The sequence below is a fragment of the Rhamphochromis sp. 'chilingali' genome (genome assembly GCF_963969265.1).
Source record: "Rhamphochromis sp. 'chilingali' genome assembly, chromosome: 21".
NCBI lineage: Eukaryota > Metazoa > Chordata > Actinopteri > Cichliformes > Cichlidae > Rhamphochromis > Rhamphochromis sp. 'chilingali'.
In genome coordinates this window covers 26,624,727-26,636,906 of record NC_137949.1, presented here as the reverse complement: position 1 = coordinate 26,636,906, position 12,180 = coordinate 26,624,727, and the positions used below count along the sequence as shown (strand labels likewise).

Genomic DNA, 12,180 nt, shown 5'->3' with positions numbered 1-12,180 from the left:
TGTTTTTGTTATACAAGTGAAAATCAAACGGCACTGCTAGTTACAGAAGAATATTGGGGGAGTTTTCTCTCTAAAGGCTCCAAGCAGCAAGATATTTCACATGGGTGTGTGTGTGTGTGAGATCATTGGGCTCTTCTGTTCTGAAATTAGGACTTGAAGATGCCAACTGTTCTGTTTATACGATGGGAAGAGAGACAGAGAAATTATTTGCTCCTCACTAAAGAAACAATCCAACTGTTTTTCACCCTGATTTACACAGATATGAGCCATAATAGGAAAGCAGCCTAACAAATTCATCTGCTTACACAGTAAAAGAGAAGTTCTTTGGTGTGGTCATATCGTTCTGTGAATAGATTGTAACATTTGGTTTTAAACACAAGCTATATGGGAAAACGTCTGATTCATTCATTTTACGTTCTCCAGTCCAGTTTCTAAGTTCCTCTTCATGCCTTTGTCCCGAGTCAGAGAAGGGTGTTTCCCTCCAGCAGCCTCAACAAGAACATCAGGCGTTACCCAGCTCGGGGAGAGCTTTCAGGCAAAGCCTTCACTAACTGCAGAAACACAGCTGGAGGAAACAACAACAGCAGCTCCGTCTCTGGGTACACTCAGCAGAGAAGCTCAGTTAGTCAATAAATACTGCACATGCAACACCACCACATAAAAGAAGAAATACTGAACACAATACTGGATGTAACGCACTAAAGAATGGTACTGACACTAATCTGGGACTTGGTAGGCCTCCATCTATATCTTATAGCTAAGTTATTCAGCAGCTACAAGGATAAAGAGCAAGTCTAAATGTGTGACATACTGTATTTGTTCCTGCTCAGCGTGGAAGGCCTTTGGATTTCTACTTGTCACAATACAAATACTATATAAAACTTTTTTTTTTTTTTTTAACCGAGAGAGTCGTCCAAATAAATAGTAGCAAAGAGTACAGAAGGCAAAAATGTTTCCAGCTGCCAACACACACAGAAGAGGAACGCCACCAGATGCTTAGTAGGTTTTCCTAATCTTGGATCATTTGCCCAGTCTGGTTAAGCTCAAACACATTACTGTGCCAGGTACTCCTTGGCTTTCTCCAAGCCCTCTTTCAGAAAGCTGATATAAGTGGATGTGGAGGGATCTTCGAAGCCGCCAGAGAAGCTGAAAGTTGCTTCTTCCTCCTCGGGTTTCATGGCAGTTTGATCTAAGAAGAAGTTGGCATTGATGTGATGAACCTGAAACCACATAAAAGAGGATAAAAGGCTTTAGAGGCTTCTTTCTTCTTCGCATCTATACTTGGTCAGTCAGGGTTAATATGGCATTTTCAAAGTAAGACTTTCTGCAATAGCTGCTAATAAAACTGTAAATAACTTTCTATGTAGTACATTTTTGGCAGAGTCTTCCATATCTCTGCCAGTTTTATTATGCTTGGCTAGTGTGTGGGCACTTACAGGGATATGATGCATCCACTTAAGCTAATGTTACCGTATTTCATTTTTATTATTTCATTGCCATCAGCCTTACAGTTGAGTGTGTCGTTTCACTGCTAATGCAACATGGAGAATGCAGATAGCCAACATTTATTATCCTAATATTCCCAATAGTGTGCTTTTGCCTATGATTTAATTCTATGAAAAATAATATTTACAATGGTTCCATTGGGCAGAGCCACCATCATCTCCACAGGAAAACTGTACTTTTCAAGGTGTAAGCGAGCCTTTTCACTCAACGCAGGGTTTTGCTCATCAGCCTGGGAAAACAGGAAGCAGGATATTTATTAAGTGGAAACACAGCTGTACTTAAAGTAAGAAGATAAGCACATTTTTCAGTAATTGCACAACTTTCTGGATTTTTCATCACTGTAGCTGCTTACTTGCAGGTTCTCCAGCTCTTTGACCAGAGACCAGCTGCTTATAAAGCTCTGGTTGAGGAGGGCGAGGACGGGCGAACTTTCCAGGACTGTCTCCCGGAGAGTTCGCCCCGAACCTATAAAAGCGTGGGGAGGAGACAAAGATACGGTGAACATATTAGGAACAAGGTAGAACTCCAAATAGGTGTAATGGTCGTCAAAGTTGGCAGACTGAATGAATTATAATTAACCAGCACAGGTATTAATAATGACATGAGTAACTGTCACAGATCCTTAATTAACATAATTAGTACATCATTAGTAACACCTGTATTTACCTGCCATTTCAGAAAATGGGCTTAAGTGCACTTTACAGTAATATTTAATTGGTAATGGTATGCCTTTAGAAAGCTAGCAGCTTAAATTTAATGACTGTGATGCACTTTTGAAGCATGACATTATCTCACCTCAGCATGACTGGTCATCTAAAGCTCCCCACAGCAGAATAGAGTGCACCAGCTTTTTCTCTGCTTGGGCTCGATCGAAAGCCTCTGAAAAAGGCAGGTAGGACACCTGGGAAGGAGCACAGTGTTACACCGACACTGTGTGCAATAACACAATCACCAACTTATTCGAACATAGAGAATTACCTTCTTAAAGGGATAGAAGGTGACCTCCACGCGGCGAGCAGCTTCCTCCTGACTGATCTCAGAGGTCCAGTGGATTTCCTCAAAGACAAACTGGATGGGCTCATTGCTGCTGTCACGCCGATCAATGATATTACCCTGCTCGTCAGTGATGACGGAGGGAGTGGACGGGCCCGCCGACTGGAGCTCTAACTGCAAACGCAAGTTCTCGTTAGACATAGTACACACGCTTTACATCAGACACTCTTGTGTGTCTTTTCTGAGGATCATCTTTTACATTCTGTGAAATTCCACACGTTCATAAGTATTTAATCCATATGTATTTTAAATTAAAGTCAAAACAGGCAGTTACCGTGACATTAATACTGTTTGATTGACTGGAAATCAAATAGATGTGACTTAACTTAAAGACTAAGTTAGGACAGTCAGCCAAAAACAATACTGATCTAGCTACACAGTGATGAGAACAGTTAGTGTTGAGATAAACAGCCATACCTGTGGCAGGTAACCAATGTCCACCTCCATATTGCTGCTCTCACTGGCTCCGTAGAGCCACTCCATGTCTACATTCAGAGACCTGTAACACAGCACAGGTGGCACCCAAACTTCACAACGATCCATCGATAGGGGAGTATATGAACACGTGTGACAGTTTGTGTGTGTATGAGAGGGATTTACCTGTTATTGGGGACATAAAGGTGGAAGAGGCGGACGTGAGAGGCGTCTTTAGAAAGGACAATATTGCCAGTGAACTGGCCTGGTGTGAACCAGAAGGGAAAATCTGGAATATCATTGAGCTGGAATTCTGCATGAATCCTGCAGGGGGTGAACAGAAGGAGTAAAAATTGAGAGCACGTAAGTCTCTGTCAGAAATCCCTACAAGAACTAACCAGGGAGTCGGGTCATAACATTTGCACGGTGTTTTGATTTTCGACCTTCACAAAGCTGTCAGAGGCTTTATTTTACTACAGCAGCATCACAAAGACTTCAAACCACAGGTGTCAAACTCAAGAATTAACTGAATCCTACCCACATATCACTTTGGGTTTTCAGGACATTTTGGCCAGCCCATTTCTGGGAATGGTCCCCATAGCAACATGCATCTCACGCACACAGCAAGTTAAAAAAAGGGTGCCCTTCCACTGCACCTGCAAGCTACTAAGCTCAGAGTAACAGAAAAGGCCAGTTGATGCTGGAGGCAGACAATTTTGCGAGAGGCGGGAGACTGATTTTTTATTTACCAAGTGTAAGGAATGGTCTGTACAACCATCTGCAATGAGATAAAGGCTACTGTCAAAGAATTTTAACTACTATAACTACTAACTGTTTTTCTTTTAATTGAAATCTCCCACATGAGTACTGAGTTGTTGCTTTCAGGCCCCTGAAACAGGCTCCGTGAGATTTGTAGAAATACATGCAAGATCACAAGTAGTAAATCTTCATTATTGTGTTTTATCTGATTGAATTTTGTCTTCTAAAAGCTGCCACTAGTTGTCACATTCAGGCTTGTGAAACGGGTTCTTGTGAGTTGATCGTAGGGCAGTCTACATATTTATTTAAAGCACATCAACATACGTGCTTTTCTCATTTTCCAACATGCCTTTGAGCGAGTTTGAAACTTCTGCTTTAAATATTTACAATTAGAGTGCTTTTTCAATTCAATTGTATTTATATAGCACCAAATCACCACAAAAGTCACCTCAAGGCGCTTTATATAATAATAAAGAGAAAACCCCAACAATCAGCCCACTCCCTGTGACAAGAACTTGGCGATAGCAGGGGGGGGGGGGGGGGGGGGGGGGGGGCAGAACCGGGCTCACTCTGTCTATGGTTTGTGGCTGTCATATGGAACTAAAGCTGGAAACTAAAAAGTCATGAATGAGCATAAAAACAAATAATTCCATCTTTTGCTTCCTTACGAACTAAAAGTGGAATTCATCCACACAGAATTCCTGTAAAACCTTTGACAGAATAATAAAGTGAACACAGTGACTCGTAATAAATTTAAAATTCACTGTGTGCTTTAGACATCAATCAGCACTAATGCATAATACACATATTTTGCAGTTTAATAGTTCAAACGTATTAAAAAACACCGCCATCCTCCTTACTCCCTCCTCACCTGAAGATAATGTCATAATAGAAGTCGTTGCTGGCTCGGATGCAGGCGACTGCACCCTGTGGAGCAAAGCGGGTTTTGATGAAGGGCCGAGGGTGGAACATGCTCAACAAGGAGTGGATGAGTACCTGCACCAAGAGCCAAAGAACCATCAGCCACTATACAGTGCAATAATCGCATGTTACAATCTAACCATAGGCCAAACAGAGATGGATTTTTAGGCTACCTCTCTGCCCCTCGGTGTGGGAGGGTGATAACGGTTATTGGGCAGGTATCCAGTGAAAATGTTGAGCTCGCTGGGGATCACCCACCACGTGTCACCGACTTCTATCTTGTTCTTCGGGGGCAAGAACACCCTAAACTGGCTTGCAGAGAAGGACGAAGAAGGCACTGCTGGGCTCTTCCAAGACCGCAGCCCGCTCAGAGAGCTGTGAGAAACCTGAAAGAGATGGAGGAAGGTAATTTTGGAAAGCACAAGCATTACAAATTCTCAGCAGTTTCATTCTGGATTCAATTCAAGGCTGCTTGCACCTTTTGAATGAGCTGCATTCACAAAGAGCTGAGTAAGACAGTCAGACAATGTACAAGCACATTTATCAACAATAACTGCATCAACATGCTATAATTTAGCCCCTTCTGGGATTTTCTGTGCTGTGATTTTGATTAAAGCAGTCCTCTGCAGACGCTGTAGAGCAGCGATGAGAAAGAGAACAATAAACCAGCAGCATAAAGGAAGCACGCAGAGTTTGGTATTGTCTTACTCCAAGGAAACCATCTTTGCTTTTTGTCATGGAGTCAAGCAGGAGAGGCTGCATTTTGGCTTCCAAGGTTAAAGTCTCCCCGTTGGGATCATGGATCGCTTCCTCCTCAAAATCCGCTGGGTTTGTAATCCCTGTAAGTAAACCAGAGTCAGTGTGAGGCTATACATTTGTGGTCACAAGTTTACATACACTCATGTATGAATGTGAGAGTGAATGAATAGTGGTATTGTAAAGCGCTTTGGGTGCATTGAAAAGCGCTATATAAATCCAATCCATTATTATTATTATTATGTACGTGAATGTCATGATGATTTGGGGCATTTAATTTTTTCTTTGAACTGTTCTTTTTCAAGGATGGAACAAGTAGACATGCTTTATAGCTAAGTGGTGCCGAAGGTTCTGTAATGTCTTTAACCTTGAAGGCCAAGTCCAATTAACTTCTCCTTAGTGATCATAATTGACTACAGCTGGTAGTTTCTCTTAAAGATGTATGCTGCACAATCATTCCACCCTGAAAAAAAGAACTATTCAAACGAATCAGTAAAATCTGATTACTTTGAAATAGGGCTGCCACGATTAGTCGAATAGTCACGATTACGTTGACTATCAAAACCGTCGACGACTGATTTAATAGTCGACGCGTCGTTTGAAGCTTTGTAAGATCACAAAAGCCGCAGGAATAAGTAGTAGGATTTAAGAGTGTAATAACGGACTGAAACAGAAGATGGCAGCACTGCATGTACAAGGATGCCAGCTGCCGTTAAACCCCGAAGAAGAAGAAGCTGTGTCCCAGAATTCATAGCGCAGCCCAGCTCAGTTTCCAACAGTGGTGGCAGCTAGTTTTAATATTACTCTTATTATTCTTTCTGGGTCACAAAATAAATGTTTAACATATTTTCAGGCGAGAATGTAACTGTGTAAACCTCAAATATCTGCTTAGTTTATCAGGACACCACATATTTTCAAAAGCGCTCCGACGTTTTCGGAGACGTCTGTTACCCACTAGCTCGATAGCTAGCCGGGGGCTAGGCTAACTAGAGCCGTGAGAACACCGGACTCCCGGCAAATCGTTTTCAAACCCACTGCTGTCTTTCGCTACTCAGGTTAAACATATATAATTCACTTAGATAACTTACAAATGTTATTGTTTGGCTTTTTTTTAGTATTTTATTTGTTCCTGAGTAAATCGGTTTGGCTGAGATTAAAGTTATAGTTTTTACACAGCTGAATAAATGTCAAGCAGACAACTGATTATCAGAAGTGTGAGATGCTCGAGAATATACTCCAGTGTCCTGTTATATTTTAGATAGCAAGGAGTTTATTAAACTTCACCGAAACAATCTGCAAATTTCATTAAAATGTAATAAACTATCATCTTGTCTTTATTTTTAGTTAGCACATACCTTACACACTTAAAGCTGTAAGCTAATGATAGTTATATAAGAGCAGATGCATGCTGGTGCAATGAACTGTACGTTTTACGTCCAATGGATGCATGATCTAATTAGTCGACTAATCGCAAAAATAATCGGTGACTAGTCTACTATCAAAATAATCGTTTCTGGCAGCCCTACTTTGAAATTCATGCCTCATGAGTATATGTAAGCTTGTGACCACAAGGATAGGTAACAAAGGAGACTGAAGGAAAATGATTGGACAAAAGTGACAAGCACAAAGAAAGGTAACATGATGCACCTGTGAGCTTCTCTGCAATAGGTTTAAACTCCTCCAGACTGAGATAGAAGTCGTGGTCCGTGTCTAAAGAGGAGAAGAGAAAAAGCCCCTCGGCACCCAGTGTCCGAACACTCTCTTCCTATTGGAGGGACACATGCATTAGACTGATCTTCACGGTCAATTCATATGCTTTTTTTTAATGCAGCATAAAAAATATTAGGACATTAAGACCCCATCACATGAAATGCAAATATTTTAAATTATTACAACTACAAAAACATTCGCTCAGATGTGTGACACATTTAAAGTAATGTGCTACATTATCCCAAATGACTGAGCATCCTGCCTGGATAAAGATCATCCCTGAGGAGGCAGATTCCTAGCATGCATTTCAGTCAAACCACCCTTTCTGAAGCAGACGCGTGCCTACCAGCGACCTTACAATGGAGGGAAGAGGGGGAGGGAGGTGCAAGAACAACTTGGAGACCCTCAGTAACCAAACAAGTCTGGATTTGGACAAGGGGGTGAGTTTTAGCAGCTGTGACAAAGACCCACCCCCCTATAATAAAATACTACGGGGGTGGAAAAACTGCAGATGTGGAGCTTTATGGTGACTGCGTGTCCGCTAAATAAATAATCGAAACACATCGGTTACAGAGAAAACTACTGCAAGATAACAGCAGAATGTCCCTGCGCTGATTTTAATGTAATCATGGGTCCTCAAAAGGACGAGAAGGTCACTGCAAAGTTTCTATTAACACAGCTAGACCCACCAAGTCGAGATCACTGTTAAACTGTGATATAACATAATTACAGATTTGGGTCTTACATGACGTTTGAGGAGCTGGGCATCTTGGTAGTACTTTATCCCAAAAGCGAACAGAGGAACAGCACAGACGACCACCCAAGTCCACATTCCCCTGTAGATCCAGGATCTCGAGCCCGGGCTCTGCTTCCCATTCTGCGGCGCAATCTTTTTCTCTTCCTCCGGGATTCTTTTATCTACGTCTGCGGCCATCCTCGACCTCCACCACAGCTATTTAGTCGAAGGCATGTTCGTCTTTCAGTGTAAACTTGCTCTTTTAAAAAGTGCGACGAGTCTAGCGGGACTTTTTCTGTCCCGCAGGAGAGGATCTCGCTTCTTCTCTGGCCGTTACCCCCGCTGGCAACAGCTGTGCAACGTTAGCTAGCAGCACAGATTTCTTATTTCCCACATCCAATCTCGAGCCATATGGATGCAGTTAAGGTGTCAAGCTAGCATGTAATTGGCACGGTAAAGCGGATGTATAGTGTTTTGGCGTTCAAAATAAAAGCGCGAGAGTGTCGTAATGTAGCAATTCTTTGATGATATTATGATCAACTTGTTTTGAATTCAAATATTTTTTTTTAGCAAAATGCCAAAGTTGTTGTTGGTTACTGGCAAAAAAGAAAAACTCAATTAAACTAAGCTAAGCGCTACGATTTATTTTGAAAGTAATAACCGGAAGTATAACTTTACAATCTTTCTACTGGGTACACTGGGGCACTAGCTGTATTTAAAGACGTAGGGTTGCATTGTTCACGCAACAATGCAACTGTTTTACAATGAGTTAAATTATAAATGTATCTGCCAAATGGCTCTGTCCAAAATTTAGATTTTACTTACCTTTATTTCATGTAAGTTAATCTAGAAGCAGAGGTTTAACATTTGTTTCTTTTTATCTTCTCTTTAATGGTTAGATTTGTCTGCAATAGAATTAAACACTCCATTAAAACTATCAAACCTTTACTTTGATGCTGTGTCATAAGCGTGTGCTAAGATGTAAGAAGCTTTTTGCTTAAAGTGAAAATCTCCGCTCTTACTTTTAAACAGAAAAATCAATTCATGTATCACTTAATTAATTGGGTTATAAATGCATTGACGGTTTGTATTTATTTATCTGCTGCTTTGTAATATATACATTGCGGGGATAAGGGTCCTGTTCAAGAGCCAAGCTCAGCAGAGCTGGGGTTTGAACCTATAGCTATAGCTGATCTATGGACACCTCCTCACCTCAAAAGGTGGCATATGAGTTACGAAAATCCATGGGTTTATAAATGTAAATGTATTTATCATTGATGTACAATAGGCCCATTTAAAAGGTTACTCCCCCAAGCAAAAGGCACTAAAGTAGCCTTATCTCACACAGAATCCTCAACATTTTAGTGCAATATCAATTCAGTGCCACAGGATTACAGGCCTGTGGGACGTTGTGAAGACCCTGGAAAGACTTATCGTTGCCCAGCCCCGACCCAGTCAGGCCACATCAGAATCCCCTTGAGTTTGCTTGCCAGCCCCACCTCAGAGCTGAGGGCGCCATCATCTAACTGCTCATTCTTGTCTACGCCCATCTGGGCCAGCCGGTGAGACCTGTGAGGGTCATGTTTTTCAACTTTTCCAGTTCATTCAATACCATCAGGTCAACCCTTCTGAGTGATAAGCTGACAGTGATGCAGGTGGATGCATCTCTTGTGTCCTTGATTGTTGATTACCTTACAGGAAGACCACAATATGTGCGTCTTTAACATTGTGTGTCTAACAAGGTGATAAGCAACACAGGAGCACCTCCCCTTCCTCTTCACCATCTATATTACAGACTTCAGCCACTGCACAGAGACCTGCCATCTTCAGAAGTTTTCTGATGATTCTGCAGTGGTTGGATGCATCAATGAGGGTGATGAGATGGAGTACCGGGCTGTGGTTGACTCCTTTGTCACTTGGTGTGAGCAGAATCATCTCCAGCTCATCATCTATGTGTACACCATACCTTGGTGTACTCATAGAAAACACCAAACACCACTGCACTCTACAGTAAGGTCCAGAGTTGTCTCCATTTTCTGAAGCAGCTGAGGTCTTTCAATATCTGTCGTGCAATGCTCAGGAGTTTTACAAGTCTGTTGTGGCCAATGCCCTCCGCTACGCTGTTGCATGCTGGGGCAGCAGGTTGAAGGTTGCAGATGGCAACAGGCTCAGTAAACTGATCCACAAGGCCAGTGTTGTGGAGACGGAGCTGGACTCCCTTAGGGTGGTGTTAGAGAAGCGGATGTTGTCCAAGATAAGGACAATGCTGGACAATACCTTTGCACGCACTCCATGACCTGCTGGCCAGTCACAGGAGCACGTTCAGTGAGAGACTGAGATTACCCAAATGCACCACTGAATGACACAGGAAATCATTCCTGCCTGTACCTGTCTCTTTGTACAACTCCTCCATCTAATGCACAGTACACACTGCTATAGTTACACCCTTTTGCACATCCTCTACAGTAAAATAACAAAGACAAAGTTGTACAGGTTAGAGTAAAATGTTAATTATATATATTTGACCTCTGTAACATTTTTGATATGTATAAATGAGCTAATTCTTATACTTTTAAAAGTTTGTAATATATTGTATTATACAATTAGTGTAATCTGTTACTATTATTGTCTTGGAGCAACTGTAAACCACATAGTTTCCTTAGGGTTTATTAAAGTATTCTTATTCTGATGATAAACTCTGACTTTCGCATCTGGAGCCCAAAGGAGGACTAAAGAGCTACTTGTCTCTCTATGTGTGTCCATTACTCCTGAATGGCCAAGAACCTTACAGCGGTATATTCCAGTATTCTTTCTCTGGAACTTTATTTTGTGGTTTTTCTGTTGTTTTAAAAGGTACAGATTAAATGTCTTCAGTCTGTGTATCACAGTGTCCCTGAGAAAAATACTGAACCACAAACTGCCCTCAATACACGCACAGGTGTGTGTGACAAGATAAAACCACTGAAGTGCAAATATAAATGTGAACAGGTGAATGTGGGTTTTCATATACAGTCAGGTCAATAAGTATTGGACAGGTCAATATGTTGTTATGGTAGTTTTTCCTCTGTACACCGCCACAATGGATTTTACATCAAGTTAAGCTGTGATTAAAATGCAAACTTCCAGCTTTCATGTGAGGGATTGAACAAAAGTATTGCAGTAAATGCTTAGGAATTATAGCCAACTTTATACAATAATTGGACACCTGATATACCTGATTATTCTATTAAAAATGAATAAAAGACCTGCAGTTTATTCCAATTTTTCAACTTGCATTTGGTAGCTGGTCACTGGATTTCTCGATATGAGGCCCAGAGAAATTATCAGGGAGGCTATGATTAGCTGAAAAGCCAGAACAAACCTATCAGAGTGGGAGCTAAAACTTTAGGGTTGACCAACCTGGTACAGTTCTGCAGGGGGGAAAAAATGCAGTGACCAGCTCAGAAACGCAAAATGCCTGAAAAACCACACAAGACAAATACAGCGGAAGATCGCAGTTACTGCCTTGCTTCAGAATCCCCTTCACGACAGCTATTTAAGTCAAGAGCACTGTTGAGGAGGAAGGAATATCATTATGAAAGTCTACAATCAAAAGATGACTTCATGAATACAGGATTTACAATTAAGTGAAACCCACTGGTTACACTCAAGAACAGGAAGACCAGATTAGGCTGCAAAGGAAAAAAAAATTGTCGGAAAGATGAAACCAGTGAGATAAAAGTATGGAGAAAGATCTACACTAAACCACATTATTTTTCAAACATGGTAGAGACAATGTTTCGGCATGGGCACGTATGGCTGACAGTGGAAGTGTCTGCTGATAGAAGTAGCAGAATGAATTGTGAAGTGTACAAGGCTATACTATCCGCTCAGATTCAGCCAAATACTGCAAAACTGATCAAAGCTTCACAGATTCACAGTAAACGGATTCTTGCTCAACGCATACTTCAAAAGCAACCCAAGCGTTTCTCAAGACAAACATATGGGATATTTTTCAATCCGTCACCTGATTTCAACCTAACAGATTAGCTTTTCGGTAATTAAATTCAAAACTGAATGAAGAGACTCACAAACAAACAGCCGAAGGTGGCTACAGCACTGGTAACGCTCATGGACTGTAGATTTCACACAGCCATCGAGTGCCAAGAATTTCCACTGAAGCATTAAAAATACTCCTGATATTTAAAATTATGATAGTTTGCTCAGTTACTACGCCACTGAAAATAGGGGACTACGTGTGAAACCCAGTGCCTCCAACTAAAGCACAAGCACTCCAACTGTGTCATTCCCAATCCTTGTGACCTGTAAAATGAGACATGATGATA

The 12,180-nt window shown here is 41.4% G+C and overlaps 1 protein-coding gene across 1 annotated transcript; it reads right to left on the bottom strand.

The window, feature by feature from the left end:
* Window positions 1-21: 21 nt before the first annotated feature.
* Window positions 22-8,281, bottom strand: selenon (selenoprotein N). Its single transcript, XM_080871780.1, has 12 exons — window positions 7,865-8,281; window positions 7,057-7,174; window positions 5,362-5,492; window positions 4,827-5,039; window positions 4,604-4,728; window positions 3,160-3,297; window positions 2,977-3,058; window positions 2,485-2,673; window positions 2,302-2,407; window positions 1,859-1,971; window positions 1,634-1,735; window positions 22-1,220 (listed from the first exon to the last, which is right to left on the bottom strand). The coding sequence occupies exons 1-12, from the start codon at window positions 8,051-8,053 to the stop codon at window positions 1,053-1,055; spliced, it is 1,674 nt and encodes a 557-aa protein (XP_080727906.1). The 5' UTR covers window positions 8,054-8,281; the 3' UTR covers window positions 22-1,052.
* Between the last annotated feature and the right edge of the window lie 3,899 nt (window positions 8,282-12,180).